Source organism: Micropterus dolomieu, linkage group LG06 (assembly GCF_021292245.1).
Source record: "Micropterus dolomieu isolate WLL.071019.BEF.003 ecotype Adirondacks linkage group LG06, ASM2129224v1, whole genome shotgun sequence".
NCBI classification, from domain to species: Eukaryota; Metazoa; Chordata; class Actinopteri; order Centrarchiformes; family Centrarchidae; genus Micropterus; species Micropterus dolomieu.
The window spans coordinates 17,197,825-17,215,034 of record NC_060155.1 but is presented as its reverse complement, the minus strand read 5'-3'; the positions used below and the strand labels follow the sequence as shown (position 1 = coordinate 17,215,034).

The 17,210-nt window shown below is 41.9% G+C and overlaps 2 protein-coding genes across 5 annotated transcripts in view; one reads left to right on the top strand and one right to left on the bottom strand.

The window, feature by feature from the left end:
* The window catches only part of prss56 (serine protease 56), a 12,843-nt gene extending 12,014 nt beyond the window's left edge, over positions 1-829 (bottom strand). The window contains exon 1 of the mRNA XM_046051915.1: positions 360-829. The gene's annotated coding sequence lies outside the window, so the exon portion shown is untranslated. The remainder of the gene's footprint in view (positions 1-359) is intronic.
* Positions 438-17,210, top strand: vwa5b2 (von Willebrand factor A domain containing 5B2). 4 transcript variants are annotated; one of them, XM_046051912.1, is made up of 22 exons: positions 438-2,456; positions 3,872-4,038; positions 4,802-5,017; positions 6,595-6,820; positions 6,898-7,055; positions 7,342-7,473; positions 7,575-7,699; positions 7,796-7,972; positions 8,073-8,183; positions 8,813-9,015; positions 11,206-11,320; positions 12,079-12,264; positions 12,349-12,565; positions 12,650-12,987; positions 13,160-13,397; positions 13,490-13,837; positions 13,927-14,070; positions 14,612-14,740; positions 14,818-14,868; positions 15,231-15,342; positions 15,765-15,888; positions 15,977-17,210. In XM_046051912.1, exons 2-22 carry the CDS (start codon positions 3,900-3,902, stop codon positions 16,736-16,738), a joined length of 4,251 nt encoding a protein of 1,416 aa, XP_045907868.1. In that variant the 5' UTR covers positions 438-2,456; positions 3,872-3,899; the 3' UTR covers positions 16,739-17,210. The 4 variants fall into 4 exon arrangements, with proteins under 4 accessions (XP_045907868.1, XP_045907866.1, XP_045907869.1 ...); XM_046051910.1 differs by having other exon boundaries at positions 3,869-4,038; XM_046051911.1 differs by lacking the exon at positions 438-2,456 and adding an exon at positions 2,998-3,094 and having other exon boundaries at positions 3,869-4,038.

Here is a 17,210-nt window from a genome sequence, read left to right as displayed (position 1 = left end):
ATGAGGTAAAGTTATACAAAATTCATAGCAGCAAAAAATATTTTTTCCAACATCATACATGCCTTCATCTCATCACGCCTGGATTATTGAAACAGCCTTTTCCTGATTATTGAAACAGCCTTTTCCTGTTTAACCCTAAAATCTATTGATCGACTCCAGACTGTCCAGAACTCAGCTGCTAGGCTTTTAACCAGAACAAAGAAATATGACCACATTACTCCTATTTTAGCTTCATTACACTGGCTCCCAGTATGTTTTAGCATTGACTTTAAAATTCTATTGATCACTTTTAAAGCTCTTCATGGCCTCTCGCCTTGTTATATTTCTGAACTTTTAGTCCCATACGCACCAGCACGTACCTTGAGATCCTCGGGCAGAGGTCTGTTGTCTGTTCCAGAGTCTTCATCAGTCCAGCTATACTTTGGCAAGCAACATGTTCAAGCTGTTGCTGCTTTGCTTTTGCCTTCATTAGCTTTAAACTGTAGTTATGTTAAATTAACTATAACTGTTGGTTGGGCTAGGTAGCTAGCATTGGTTAACTATCTTAAAAAACTAACTAACTTAACCAGACTGTAATGTTAGCATTATATATAATGAACTCCTGTGGTAGCTAGCTAGTTAGCTAACATTAGCTAATTTGCAATTCACTATTTGTCCACTGTATTAGCTGAATACACATTGTTTCAAAAAAACTGCAGCATCGTCAAACAATGTAACTAATTTATGCACTTTATAATTATACTCGCTATTACTCACCAACCTTTTCAATACAGGTTGTGACTTTTCAGTGGGCAAGACCATAAACAATATTAAACTGTCAAAATGTGCAACCTGAGTCTGATGACAGCTTGTCAGGTGCCCTTGTAACTGTAACTATTCATAGTCACTAGAGCATATTTGTGAGAATTAACATTTCATCAGAGACATTATTAAAATGGTGAAGAATGTGATTGATGAAAATGTCGGGCAGGTTAACAGGAAAAGATGATAGTATAAAGGCTGTGCCATTTATTAAAGATCATAATTTATGATGACATAAATAGGTAAAAGAAAATGGAAAAAGGCCACATGGAGGCAGTGTGGGACCCAGATTGTAAATAGGCTACTGCCTAACTTCTCTCTCAAACACAGGCACACACACATACATACTACCAGAAAAAGAGTGAGGATTTTAGTTATCACAATCACCGTCACAATATCCAAATCCAAATATGGTACTTTCATGTAGGCTATGTGTTTGATTTGCACCACTTCCTTTATCAATTCAAAGTGCACAAAATACATAAGATGTGTTATAGGAAGAATATGGTTCAATATATGACTAAAAGCTTAAGCCAGACATGATCATCAAAACAAACAGAAGAGTGCTTCCCAGCTGAAATATCAAAACGGGGTATTCCACTATTCTAACCTATGCTGCCACATCCTCTTTCTCTCTCTCTGTCATGTTCAGACTATAGATTAAATGGAATATAACAATAATGTAAGTATCAAACAATAACATGAGAAAAGTATTTTCTAATTCATAAACATTTTAAGATATGAATGAATATATAAAATTAACACACAGAAAAATAGTCAGTTATGGCCATGTCTTTATTACTTGCTTGCCACTCCATGTGTTGTAATTATCATCTTTTTTAAAATGTGGTACTGTTTTTTCGCAACCAAGTTTGTAGCAATGGACCCATTAAAATGGTAAACGTCTTTGGTCTCACCTCCCCACGCCAGTGGCTGTCTGACTGACCTGTTGGGAGAGGCAGAACCTCCCCTCAGCCCCCTCTCTCTCTGGCCAAGCCATTAGCCATGAATTATGGTGCTACTACCATCACAGCCAATTGTCTGGATGAAAAGCAGGCACTGCCTCACGAACCACTGTGTGTTAGCTTGTGCCCGAACAGCAGGTTCAGGATCATAGTTTCTGATCAGTACTGTGATTCAGATCAGAGCAGGTAAGCAGATGACATTTCACTTAACAGGAAATGCAGGTTGGTGCAGAGTTGGTGGCTGATCAGTGCAGTGACATTTCCAGTTCTTCTGAAAGGGACATTTTAATTTATATATAGGCTACTGGTTGCCTGATATTGAAAATACATTTTGTGTAGTTACTCCAGATTTTGGTTGGGTGTCTCATAGTAGGTTATACAAGCATCAATCTATTAATGTATATAGATTATATTAATTCACAGATACTGTTTTGAGCTATATGTGCAATGTCTCTTAATATATGACTTTGTGAAATCATAGTTTTCTGTATAGGGCAACTGCTGGATTTGGGGAGAGACAGACAGACAGAGAGAGAGAGAGAGAGAGAGAGAGAGAGAGAGAGCAGTCTCTGATACCAGGAAAACTCATGCCTACTGTATCACTGGGAAACCCACGAGCAGATGTGATGGTAGAGTGATGCAGAGACTGGATACAGAGGCAAATTATCACACACAGCACTGAACAGTACAGTAAGTGTTCCTGGATGATTATTTTGCTTGTTATCTGGAGCTTGTAACTGACATAATAGGACTGCAGTGTTGCCCAGAGCTAACTCTTGGCCAGCTATGCTACTGCAAACACCCAGGCAGAGTAATGAAACCTCACAGAGGCAATGCATTTTAATTTAATTTGGATGCACTTTTAATGTTTTATTTTTTAGATAACAGTTATTTCAGCAACTTTGCCATTAGTGTTAGTGAATGTTGTAATTTTTTTTTTTTTTTACAAATATCTGCATTTGAGTTTCAGACAGGACTTTGGTTAGTATGTGCATGTTTGCTGTTTACAACATCATTCTGTGTACCATGTGTTGGTATACTGAAATTAAAACCATACATGCAAACACACATAACCAAGTCATAATGTGTAAAGAAGTCATATTTTTTTTCACTAATAAAGCTGGACCAACAGTCTGTCAGGCTTATTCCTCAGCTTCGCCACAGCTCTGAGTCTCAGCAGTCTACAGATGCGTGCTATGTTGTAATTTTCCTTTTGTTTGTATTCTGACAGCATCAGTGTGCCCTACTTTAACAAACCAGGCATTTATTTGCCTGTTATGAGCTGAGAGCACAGTAGCCAGATGGAGGCTGTTGATCTTGTTAGAAAGGTAGATGTGAGAAGACCATTACCTGGTCCACAGCAAACACACACACAACTGCAGCATGTGTGCGTACACAAACACACTTGCATATATACACACACAGTTTGGTGTAGTCTACCATTCACTAAGCTGTGATCTGCACACTGATCTTTCCACCTGCTGCACTTAAAGTTATTAAGTAGTCATTCATTAAGAAGTATTGTGTATTGCTTGAGTTAGATGAATGGAAACTCTGATGAAAATTGTGATCAGTTGGTGGTTTGTTACCAAGTTTCTGTTGAAAAGCAGATGATTATAGTCTACCATTTCTTGCCATCCAGCTCCTTGCAGTTAGCTAAGAGCACAGTTATGTGAGAGTACTCGTAAGTCCATGTAGATTTGCATACAGGCTGTCCACTGATTACATTATAGCATGATGCATAGTGTAGTAAGTGCTGACCTGCAGCGTTAATGATTGACCAAACCTCTTACACATAAACTATCACAGTGTGTTGCTAAGAGCCCGAGGAGAGGAGATACCTTGGTTACATGTGCGAGAGTTGATGTGTACATACGTACAATATAACTAGATATCTGGCAGGCATATATTATACACAAAAAATGTGAAACCAATGGAAATTTTAGAGGCTTTTAATCAATGCAGCAAAAATCAGGTCTGATTGACAAAGATTACAGTGATTGCTCTGTAAATGGAAAATGAGAGAATTTAAATGCACACTCACAAATTCCTCTTCCTGTCTGCTCAGACCATTTCACATTGTGTACCTGTGTTCCTACTAGCAGAGTAGAGGCTTGCTGCTGCCACGAAAAGATGGTGGGACTGAGAAACTGCTCTACATGGGAGCCACTGCTACTCAAGGCTTCCTGCATCAAGTCCTGTGCCAACGGCTGCTCCCTGGGAATCACCGCACACCTTACCTATGCGAATGCTGACATAGAGTCTGTAGAAGGTGAGTAGTGGGATGATACACTCTTAGAACAAGTAATAATCCTAGCAACTGACATCTATCATACTTTTTTTCAGTACAGTCAGAACTATGATACAACGGTACATTTGTAACAGTCCCGTTGCAGATTCATTTGGGATAAAGTTTTATTTAAAACTGATAATTGGTAATTGGTTGAAAGTTAGTTACTATAGGAGGGTTGATAGGGCCGATGTAGAGATTATGTGGTTTAGGTGAAATTTGGGTAAGATTCAGAGTGCAAAATTTGGAGAGTTTGGACAGCTGCCAGCTGAAACAGTTACCCTGAATTTGAACTAAAAGTATGTTGAGGACAACTTGGATGACATTTGGCGTTTTTGCTTTCGCCAAGAAGAAATTAAAAAGATGATGAGGGAGTTGGAAAAAAGCTCATGGACAAATAGCAAGGAAAACTCGTCAGGGATTTGAAAAAGAATGATTGAAAAGATGAAAATCTACTGAAAGTAATAAAACAGCACTTTAAAAATTCTTTCCAAACTGCTTTGCCAGCATCTTCGCCATCAATAAATTCATTCTGCAGACACTTGTGTCCAAAGCAGCTACAACAAAGACATTTGACTAAGTCAGAAATTTTGGAGATGGTGACAAAGCAGACCTTTATCATGCTCATACAAAATATCTATTGTACTTGAAAATATGCTACATGATTTGTAGCTGGCTTGCTTTCTCAATTGAAGCAAAAGTCTGAAGTCATTGTTTTGTGTGTCAAACATTTTCGGTCATCTAGGTGTGTTTGTGTACCCTCTCGGGGAAAAGGAAGTTGTGGTGGGCTTTGAGGCTGTGATTGCGGGCCGGTTGGTGGGGGTCCAGATCCAGAGCAGAGGGAAGATTAAAGAGTGCTGTTTGGATTGCTGTCCTGGATCTTGTCTTGAAGGCCACTGTGGGGATGGCCGGGAGTGGGGCTGCTGTGGGAGCTCCAGCCTTGACGTGCAATGCACTAACGGTGAGGAGGGAGGAATGCTTGTGATGAGGTGCCTGCAGTGTATAATTATCTGATTTGATTTCATAAGCTTCAACAAGTAAGAAACTAGATATTCATTCATGTTGAGCATCACATTACCCATTACCTTTTCAGGGCTACTAATGTCCCTCACCTAGCCTACTAATAATTAAGTTATTAAACAGAAATCAACCTAATTCATTTACAGATCCGGAGAACATTAGTCATTAGATCTCTGTCCTATGGATACTCTAGCTTTACAAAACCCGTACTTTAAGAATGAATGTACTGTACTACTCTCTTTGTGCTTATGAAATGCCCATAATAATGGATCTACTTTACTTTTGCAATTTGCTAGCGTGGCATTTTTACTATAATGTAATAGAACTGCAAATCATTTCAACTACTGGCTGAACTGTTGCTGACTGTTGTCTACTGCTGCAATGATTTGGTCTCTGCATGAATACAAATATAGTCACAGCTTCTCTCTCTGTTTTAGCCTCACTGAGGATAGAAAGGACAGATGGGGGAGGCAAATAGAATTGGCTGCCTGCCTAATGGTGAAATGGCACTAACTTAGGACAAACATATATCAACTTGAAGTGCATGGTATTTTATTGGAAAGGGTCGCATCACGTACATAGAGTATTCAAGTAACCCTTTTGCACCTGTAGGTTATTTTAATTTCAAGGCCCAAATTATTTTATATTTGGGACTGTACAAAAATGATTAGGCGGTCAAAAAAGAGGAGGGTTATGTTTTGTTTTTTGTTTTTTTCTGTTGAAGTGAGGGTAGTCAAAAAAAACAGGGGAGATTCTTTTATGGAAGTCCTAAGAGGCCATACATTCATACATTTTATTTACTCAGTTTCCCGTGGTAATTTTAGGGATAATTTTCTCAAGATAATGAAACTTTGTTTTCCCTAGATAATGACATAATTAATTAAAGATCTCGAGAAAACAAAGCGAAACTCTAGTACAGGGGTTGGCAAGTAAGTTTGGGATTGGGCAAAAGTGGCCTGGTGCCAATTGTCTCGGGAAAACAAAGTCTCATTATCACGAGATCTTGAGAAAATTATCCGAATATCTCGGGAAAACAACATTTGTTATTTCAAAAAAATGACAGAAATAATTCAAGAAATTCATTTAACTTGTTATCACAGGAAAACGGAGTAAATAAAATGAATGAATGTTTGGCCTCTTAGGGCTTCCATAAACTTTTCTAATCCCAAATTAAAATTTTATTTCATTAATTTTTTTTGTGGGATTAAGTTAAGATAATATCTCATCTATTCTACACGTCAGTGAGTACAGGAATTTAATTTACAAATAATTAATGGTAATTAATGTGTGTTTAGATATTTAACTGTGCGCTCTTTGGAAGAGCTGCCAGTAGAAAAGGTGTCCAACAGTCCTGGCCATAAGACTCAGCATCATATGTAGGTTTGATAATGACGTACAATCAGGCATCTGATCTAATTTTTTATAAATTCAAAGATGAGATTCAGTCCCCCACCCTACCACAGTCGCAAATGTCTGAATTGTTTTATGATGTGAGTAACTGATGTATTTCTGCATTAGGACATCTCATCCTGGACGAAGACCTTGAAAGAACGACCTTCATTGTGGGCACAGGTGTCATTGGTCCCATGGATATAGTATCGGTTGTCATAAGCACCACACTAGAACTCCCCACATTAGAAAATGGAGCAATCCGCATTGTCTACCCCACATTGCTTACCCCGATCGTCACTGGCCAGATGACTCCAAGCAAGAGTGAAAACGGGGGGAAATCTGAAGAAACTGGGTATTTATGTCTTAACTAACTATGGTAATACTATTTTACCTAGCAATGCTTTTCTAAATACTCTCCATTGCTCTCAGACCAACCAGCTGTTTCGGGGCCACCTCAGGAAAACAAGGCCGGACCCTAGGCTCTGTGCAGCAGTGTGCCCATGCCATCTTCACCAGTCCAGCTGCCAACCTAGCGCCTTACGAACTCAACTTCCAGCTGCTGGTCCGAGGGGCCTGCCTACTGGCTGGTACGGTCTTTCTCCTCAAAATTTTTGATTCAGTGGTTCTTGACTCAGCCATTGGCAAATATTTTAACAGTGGGCAATCTCGTTACAACGTGAAGTTAATGGGTTTACAGAGAGGGCCTGAAGCCAAACAGAGCCAGAAAACACAATCCAGAGAGGATAGACAGAAGAATCTCCTCCACTACTGTGTGCTGGAAAAAGCTATCTCAAATTACTATGTAATATGCATGAATGGTGTTATGAAAACTATTATTTTCTTCTCGTTATTTCTTCATAAACTCATTTGTAGGACTGGAGAGCCCCACTCACGCTCTGAGGGCAGATGCAGACCCCAGTGCCCAAAGTGCCTCTGCTACCTACATCACCTTGGCCCAGGAGCATCCATATGACAGACACATAGAGATCATTCTGCACCTCAGTGGTAAGCAATTGAAAACAGATCCTTATTTTTTATTTTTGTTCCTTGTGTCAGTTTTCCCCTGATATTTGAATGTGTCATTAATTAATAAACCTCTTTCACAGAACCTCACAGCCCGCTGGTCATATTAGAGAGAGGCAGGCTCTCGTTCAGCCAGTATGAACAGCAGATCTGTTCCCGCCGTGATTTCATTCGCTGCACCCGCAAAGATTCAGAACCTGAGAGGAGGGTTAGTAGTCACTTGCAGTGCATTTACTACCATATTAACCTTTGATATCTCACATGTGTCCCAAGCTGATATGTTGATGTTCCACTTGGCCCACAGCTGGAGTTTGTGAGGAAGCGATACCACAAGGACATTCTGAGCAGCCCCGTCTTGATGCTCAACTTCTGCCCCGACTTGGTGTGTGAACCGCTGGAGCTGCACAGAGCCACCAGAGAACTGCTGTTCCTTGTCGATCGCAGTGGCAGCATGAGTGGCACCAACATCCATCGCGTAAAGGTGAGCTGCGAGCAGGACAAAAACATACCAATGTAGTTTTTAGATTTAGGCATGTATATTGCCCTAATTCCATCCTGTCCATCCCTCCTTGTTTCCACAGGACGCCATGGTGGTGGCACTGAAGAGCCTCCCTTCTGGCACTATGCTCAACATTGTGGGCTTCGGCACCACCATCAAGCCTCTGTTCCCCTCAAGCAAGCTCTGCGCTGATGTTAGCTTTACCAGTGACCTTGTTAATAGGATTGTCATTAAAAAAATCAAATGTTATTTTTATTTAATTATGAACATGAGTTCAGTGAAAAAAAATACATGGAGCATCATGTTTCCTGAAAGCAGATGTTTTTCAACCACATAGGACTGTCTGTTCTCTTTTGTCTAAACTAATCAGGCAACAGGTCAGTTCCTTGGGTTGCCTTAGTAGCAGAGTATCAGGTTTTATCCAGACCAGGGGCTGCAAGGACAAACAGTCTTTGCACATACTCCCGACCATATGGTGACCTTTCATGCATTTTCACTAAGGCAGGAGAAGTCCTTCCATCTCCTCACCTGTCAGGCATGTTTGTGCCCAGCGTGATTTGAGGCAGTTTTAAAGCAGGTGCTAATGTGTGTATGTTTGCTCTCTCTTTATTAGAGGTGTAGCAATTCAATTCTTTGCTACCCTCACAGGGCAATTGGGGCATCTGATATCAAACAGTGAATTTATCCTGACAACATAGGTGATGTTTGCACAGGCAGCGTCATGCAGTTGGACAGGTGTTGTTGTTGGGTGCTTGCCTCTCCCACCTTTACTGTAGATCTGATAGCATCTTTCCTGTTCTTTCTCTCTTCGTATGCGCACAGGTCACTCTAATGCAGGCATATGAATATGTCCAGCGGATGAGAGCCGACATGCGAGGCACCAACCTTCTGGGAGCGCTGTCCTGGGTGTACCAACAGCCCATGCAGCGCTCATATCCTCGCCAGGTCTTTATCATCACAGATGGATGCATCAGTAATGTGGCTAAGGTGCTGGAACTGGTCCGCAGAAATACATGCGCTGGCAGGTATTTAGCTGAAACATAAAAATCATGTGTGAAGAATGGTACAAAGAGGTATCAAGTGGATATCCAGAATGGGACAAAAACTCATATAAATGCACATGGACAATGGACAAACAACTAAACTACGCAAAAAAAATGAAGGAAATTTGTGTTTGGTAGATTATGTCTTTGTTGTAACAATGCTTCTTGGCAATAAATCTTATACCATTGTAAAGCCTGATTATTTCCCTTTTAAACAGTGCAACATTTGTAAGGAACATGCATTTGTGGTATGAGCAGCAGCTGAGTATGTGGGAAATTTGCCATATCTTCTCTGACAATGCCTAACAGCTTTCCTTTGCTGTTGCTACTGACTCTTGTTTTGAGCTTCTGGTACCCCCAGGTGCTGACAATCAGGAATCTGACTGAACATGTTGATGACCATCATGTTCAGCGATGAGTACAGATTTTGCCTACAGAACTTGGATCTTTGGGTCAAAGTGTGGAGAACACTTTGCTGATTGCTGCACTGACAGAGTAACGTCTTTTGGTGGAGGCAGTGTGATGGTGTGGGGCCGTATCTCCCTCACTCAAAAACGAGGCTTGTCATCATTGGAGGCAATCTCAATGCAAAGAGATATCAAGATTAAATTCTGCAACTAGTGGCAATCCCATATCTCCACAATCTGGGACCAAACTCTATCCCCAAGATGACAACGCTCGCCCCCACAGAGCATGGTTCATCAGAGACTACCTTCAGAATTTGGGAGTGGAGAGCATGGGATGGCCTGCCAGCAGTCCTAACCTCAACCACACTGAACACTTGTGGGTGCTGTTCATGCCAGAGTGACCAACACAACCATGTTTGCTGACTTGCGACAAATGCTGGTTGAAGAATGGCATGCCATCCCACAACAGTGTGTGACCAGGCTGGTGACCAGCATGAAGAGGAGGTGTCAGGCTGCTGTGGCTGTGTATGGTTCTTCCACACGCTCCTGTTTCTTAAATTAACAAATTGTTAAATTGCCAGTTTGTCCTGTCATCCAATCCACACCAAACAAACGTCAACAGCAAAGAAAAGCTTCTTGGCATTTTCGGAGAAGATTTGGCAAATTTTTCATGGGCAGCTCTGCTGCTCATCCCACAAATGCATGTTCCTTACAAATGTGGCACAGTTTAAAAGGGAAATAATCAGGCTTTCTAATGGTATAGGATTTATTGCCAAGAAGCATTGTTACAATATAGAAATACTCTACCAAACACAAATTTCCTTACTTTTCTATGTAGTTTAATTCACAATGATTTATTCTAAGGCTGTGATGGGACATTAAACATTTAATCACTGTGGGTGACAAGGGAGTGCAGACAATAAATATGAAAGAGACACCATGTGGGGGAGGAAAGAGAGGAAGAGAGACACAGAGAGAAAGGGAGGGGACACAGGCAAACAGCAATCTTGAAGAACTGAGACCAAAGCACCGTGAAAGAAAGAAAAGACAGGGCTGAGGTATTTTTCAGCCCCGCCCAGTAATCCTGTTAAGTGCTCTCCTCTGCAGTAAGAGTCACGCCCCTCTGGTTATCCAGGCCCTTCAGCAATGCACAATAACTCCATTTATCTCTTATTAGTATTCTCCTATTGGAGTGACTTTCTCCACTGTACTTTGGCTGTCCCTCCGCACACTACATGTTGGTTGTTTCTTTATTCTTAATACGTCTCATTTCTATGTGTCCATAGCCCATATCCATAGTTTATTGTATTCTTTCATCTTTCATCACTTATCATTCTGGCAATCCTAACAGTATCCAGCCACTCAGACAGACAGCTGTTTTTAGAGACAACACCGAAGTTTTCCGCCTTTCAATTATTTTGTCTCCTGATCCTTTAAAACTCTCAATTAGCCCAAATAACAGTTCTGTGTGATAGATAAGTCCAGATGTTCTCTTTTCCGAGACAAGCCTCTGTCTGTATTTAGGGTTTCACAAATAGATAGTTACATAAGTCAGAGTTGTTGCAAGAGACTGATACTTGATTTGTTCAGACGGTGAACCCATGTGACTGAACACATTGTATGTATAGTGCAGGCGGTGCATGAAAAGACCCCACACAATAGTAGACAGTGAAGATAATTCTCACATGATAATTGTGGTGTCATAATTTCAATTTCTCTTGGGGCGTGATAACATTTTTATATATATATTATTTCACCTCTGCAGATGCTTTGGCCTGGGCCTTGGTCCCAGAGCTTGCAGGAGACTCCTGCAGGGCGTTGCCAAACTGACAGGAGGGACTACAGAGCTCTTGGATGATGATGAGCGACTCCAGCCCAAGGTCGGAACCACTGCAGCACTGCCACCTATTTGAGAAAATATGAATTGCAGAACAATTAGAAGCACAATTTTACTTTGAGAGACAAATACAGTACATACAGTGTCAGTACTTCACAGTACTTTATATTATAATAAAATTGTACTTTTTACTCCTCTACATCTATCTGACAGCTATGCTTACTAGTTACTTTACAAATCAAGATTTTACATTAAAAAACATAATTTATACAATACAATACATACCAGTGGTTCAGATGGTTTCATTTAAATAAATGTGAGATGAAATAATCCAATAAAAAATAATAAATCAAATATAACCCCCAGAATTATCTTGTGACCCTTTGGAGGGGCCGAGTCCGACTCACAAGGTTGAGAAGTGCTGAACTAAAGGACTAAACTACCTAACTTTATAAAAAGTAGTTAAAACTAGCTCTACTTCTACCAACTATATATTTGTAGTACACACTGATGAATCAGTATTAACTACCAGTAATAACAGAATTAACAGAATAATATGAGTCACAGGGGCCATTTCTTCAGAACTTCAGAAGCACTTTTGATACTTTAACTACATTTTGATGTTAATACTTCTGTACTTAATGCAAGACTTCTATTTGTAATGGAGGGTTTTTACATTAATGTGTTGGTACTTTTAACTTAGTGAAGAATCTGATTACTTCTTCCAAAACTGGCCTCTAATCAGTCAAATAAGTTGTAAAGGCTTGATTTAGAAATATTGTTACCACTCTATCTCCTCAGTTAATCAAGTCTCTGAAAAAGGCCTTTGAACCTGTGCTGACTGACGTGCGGATTGATTGGTACCTGCCAGAAAACATGGAGGCCTTTCTTTCACCCAGTGAAATCCCTCCTCTCTACCCTGGGAATCGTCTAATTGGATATTGCACTCTATACGATATGAAGAATTTCAAAGCAAAAAAGACAGAGGTACACATCTCTACATTCTTTAAAAGTTCATTTGTGTGTGTCTGCAAAGGAAAATGTATCTAATATCACTGTCTTATTTTATAGTCTCAAGGACGGGGCGATAAAGGTGTGCATCTTGGATCCACTGGTTCAGTTTTTGGCCAATCAAATGACGAGCTTTCACCTCCTCCTGCCTCCGAGTTAATGCCTGTGGTGACAAGTGCAGATGGCACCGACTTGGATGAGGCACTGAGGGAGATTTCCAGAGAAATCTCCTCTGAGTTCTCCTGTGCCAAAAACACAGACCCTGGCACCAGCCCAGGTCGGTCACTTGTCAGTGTATCTCATAGTGAACTCCTGGTAGATATGAATGGTAAATCTAACATATAGCTTTTATCCGCTGTAGGAGTGGAGTTAGACTGGTCCAGTGACGTGAGGAGGAGGATCCAGGAGAGCTCTTATATCCAGGAGCAGTATGTCCTTACTCGCTGCTCCCTCAGTAGTGAGCGGAGTCTACAAACACAGTCCCACTCACACATCCACGCCTCGTCCAACTCTGACTCTGCGGGTGGGGTCTTTCTGCCAGACCCTCACTCCTGTGGTTCAGTGCTGGACACGGGGTCGCTACCCCAAGGTCTTGAAAAGATGCCCCCTCCAGAACAGAGATCATCCCTGTCTCGCTGGGCAGACCCTGTGTGGCAGCAAAACCTCTCAGTGGAAACTCCTGATAACAGGGCAGAAAAGGTGAGCTTAAGTAGGCACACCACAGAAGTACATTACAGGAGTTCATTACTGAAAAAGTACAAATAGATAACCCTAAGCTCTTTTAATTTTAGACATGTTGTTACAGAAAAAAATAAAACTAGCAGTCTAACCTACTTTTTGAACCTGTTTGATTTTCCCTCTTTACATCCAGAATGGGTGTGTGGATGGAGGTGAGGAGTCTCGTAGGAGACATAAAGCACTGGCCCGTTCAACCATGGCAGCACGAAGTTTCTCGTCCCCCCAGGGTGAGCTGGAGATGCATCGCCTGAGGAGAGCTCTGGAGAGGGTCTCTTTCGACCAAACACTGGGAGGGAGGCTGGATGAAAGCGATGGAGAGACGAAGCCCCCATCAAGAGGGACACTATCCCGCAGAAGCCTCACTGACTCCAGTAAAGCTATAGTACTAAGAAAAGCAGGATTGCCCTTCCTATTTTGCCTCCAAGAAATTTTTATCTCTCTCTTTCTCACTCTGACCCCTTAGACGGACTCCTATTCCCTGCCTCTCCTCTGGACTGGGACAGCTTCACAGACCCGGAGTACCTCTTTACCGCTATTCCACCGGAGGATCCCCCGCCAGGTCAGTGTCGCTCACTCATTCACGGTCTGCTGAGAGGCAGACCTGTCTCCTGGGAGGTCACGGTGGACCTGGCGCACCTCTGGACCCCTGAGGGCCAGGATACACCTGGAGTTGATGGATGTGGAGGAGGAAAAGGGGGGCGAGAAGGAAGAGGACGGGAGCCGTGGGAGGAGATCATTCACCAACTCACTGCTCGCTCAGTCATTAGGGACTTTGAGAAAATGGCAGAGAAGGAGAGCGATTTTGGACATGGTGAGGCTTAACTGCTTATCTCACTAATTGATTGACAGTTATCTTAAGTAATACGGTACACGTACTGTCTACCCCTCACTGTTTCTTAGGTTCAGCTAAGCGATATCGTATGAAGGCTATCCAGACCAGTAAGCACTGTAATATCATCTGCATGTACACAGCCTTCACTACCACTGATAACAACTCTAATAAAGGCTTGGCAGACAGCATGGAGCTCCACACAGAAACTGCAGGTTTGGCTTACTACCAACTCATACTCACAAATTTTATTTATTTTATTTAGTTAAGTTTAGTTTAGTTGTCATGAGGGGTAGCCTACTGTATCCAGCCAGTGAAAATAATGTCTGACAAAATTTTAGGTTGGGAACTTGCGTTTGAAAGATGTTGCATCCACTCGGGCAGGGAGGGTCGAGTGAAAGATGCAATTGAGTTGTGTTGAATTATGATAATTGTAGGATTTAGTGGTTTTTTGTATGTGACCCACAGTTTGAATTAAGTGTCAGCATATCTCAGCCACTGCTGTTTCATTTTTGACCATTGATCAATTTTAAATCTGTTTCCTATGATTCTCCCAAATTAATGAAAGTGCAATGCTAAATGACTTTAATATTTATTTCTATGGGGATAAGTACATAGTTTCAACCAGCACCACATACACTATAACTTTAATAGTTTGCAATGCTCCTGCGTATCAATCTGTTAACACTTTAGTCTGTGTGTGTGTGTGTGTGTGTGTGTGTGTGTGTGTGTGTGTGTGTGTGTGTGCGTGTTTAGGGGTGCATTTGGGTAACAGGCGGAGTTCCCAGTCAGGTAGTCGCAGGCAGAGGGCCTATTCTGTCGGTTTGGGCAGACGGCGCGCCAGCAGAGATGGTGAAGAGACTGAGGACACCTGGAACTCTACAGGTAGACAGACTGAATGATTCCATCACCAATTTATGTTGCCAACACTTTAGGTCATCAACAATCTTTGTATCTCTCAGACAGAGATGACACCCCTGCCTCACCCTGTAGCCTTACATCCTGGGACTCTAGTAAGTATTGCTGTTGACTCGATCAGTGATTCAGGTGTCAGTGTAGTGTCAATGTTAGAGGCATCCGACCAGAAAGCCAGTTCAAAACTCAGGGTGAGTCTGAATGGACGGAGAGAAGCACAGCTGCTCTCCCCTGACTTGAATATACACATCAGCAACCCCAATACAATGGATTTTTTGTGATGCTCACAACATTAAAATGTCTTCTATAGCAGCATTTCTTTCCAGAAATGTATTAAGTCATTCTACTAATGTCACGTACAGGGTGAAATGAGCATTTAAACACAGTAAGGAAACATCTCTTTATCACTGTGCTGATGAAACAATAATGTTTATTGTTTTGTTCCATGCTGCTGTCTCAGGTGTAGGGGGCAGTGCCTACTCTGCCACAGCCCCAGCGCTAACAGGTGCCACATGCACTCGTTCACCGCGATCTATCGAGAGCAAGTCAATGGAGAGCTTCTTTGGCGCCAGGTTAGACTTTTTACATTAAAATATTTTTTTTATAATTAGCTTTTAGTTCTTGTGAATTACACTGCAAAGGGGATCGACTAAAAACGTTAATGCCGAGCAGAAAAGGACTGAAACATTAAAGTAACTAAATGATCTTGGGAGACCTTCTGGAAAAGAGATTCTGTATTAGATGAAGTGCATTTTAGGAGAGTTTGTATGTGTCCATCAAACCCCTGCTGATTAGTTTTAATGTGTGATGCTGTGTCTTCCCTAAAGCACTCTGTTTGTTTGGCTTACTATGTTTGCATTTTTGAGACTGCTCCCTTTGGCTTATTGTTTATTTGGAGATTAAGCCCCTTTCTAAGAGGGGTGTATATTATGTCTACATCCAAATGTATAGATATTCAAATGCCAAAACACCCACCTCTTTTTATGCATTTTAGATTTCCTCTGGGCATACTCAGGTCCTCTGTTTCATCAGGAAAGCAGGTTCCTCTCAAGTCCCACTGTCTGTCTGCTGAGACTGAGAAACACCCTGAAACCGAAGCTCCAGACTACCTGTCCCTGGTGAGCAGACACTTACAACATATACTTAAGTAAGTACTTATTAGAATGTATACACATTTACTCATTTGTCTGTATGGTGTCTAATCAGGTGCGGCTGCAGCTGGCATCAGGTGCTTTTCTCATGACAGAAAGCTACTCGGACTGTGTCCAGATCCCCCTGGACCGCCTGAAGAGGGCATCACCCTACAGCCTCCACCGCCGCAGTCTCAGCCCGCCCTTCCGCTGCACATCTCCCAGTGCTCCATCTTTATCCACCTCCACCAAGCCTCCCGGTGTTCCCACTAGTCACCACGTTACCTTTTCTCCTTCTTCATGCTCCTTCGCCAAACCAACTGCACCTCCTTTCCACCACACTCCAGATGACACTCCCCTGATGCTGGAACCAAGGGTTCGCCGCAGACACCTGTCTGACCGAGACCCTGTCACCTCACCCCCTGACCTTCCCAGCTCGGAGGAGGGCTCCCTGGAGCTATCTGTAGGTCCCTCTCAGAGCCAGAGCCACGGCCAGGCAGATAGTGGTCGCGGATCAGAGACAGATGTATGTGAAAGCTCTTCAGTAGACCCAGCAGACCTACAGGGTAGCAGCAAGTTGGCTCAAGAGGACCTGGAGGGGTCCAGCTGGGCCACAGCTGTGGCCCTAGCCTGGCTTGAGCACCGCTGTGCTGGCTACTTCATGGAGTGGGAGCTGGTGGCAGCAAAAGCAGACTTCTGGCTGCGCTGTCAGGAGCTGCCTGAGGGAGTGGACCTGGCAGGGCTGAAGGGAGCCGCCAGACAGCTCTTCCTGCTGCTACGCCACTGGGATGAGAACATCAAGCTAAACATGCTATGTTATAATCCCAATAATATGTGAGACAGTGATCACTGATTAGCATTCTCACTTGTTACCAATGATAATGACTCCTAAGAAGCAACACCTTTACATGGAAAAGTAAATCCTGTATTTTATCTGCAGGACTAATCCCGTAACCAGTGCCAAGTTTCTAGAATTAAGTTGCACATGAAACATTTTACTGTTGTAAGACTTTATATTTATGTAACAAGAATACCATTTACATGACATAAACCAAGTGGCCTTTTATTAGAAGTATGCTTTATGCAATCACAAGAATGCCTTGACCATATGAATGGGCTTATTATAGTCTATATGTAGTCAGTATAATGTATTACTTTGCCAAATGTATAACCAGTCAGTCAGCGTTGAATGGCAATGATTTTGATCAACAGGATGAGTATTTGATAAACTAATGACATATTGCTTTAAATAATTAAATTATTGTTGCGAAAATAAAAGCATAGTGGAATTAAGCCATTTGTTGAAGTGT

What these genes read in the sequence shown, in the direction of transcription:
- vwa5b2 (XM_046051912.1), top strand. Translation starts at nt 3,900, where the DNA reads ATGGTGGGACTGAGAAACTGCTCTACATGGGAGCCACTGCTACTCAAG. An exon ending in TGACATAGAGTCTGTAGAAG is followed by an intron (nt 4,039 to 4,801) that starts GTGAGTAGTGGG and finishes TCGGTCATCTAG; the next exon opens with GTGTGTTTGTGTACCCTCTC. An exon ending in ATTCAGAACCTGAGAGGAGG is followed by an intron (nt 7,700 to 7,795) that starts GTTAGTAGTCAC and finishes CTTGGCCCACAG; the next exon opens with CTGGAGTTTGTGAGGAAGCG.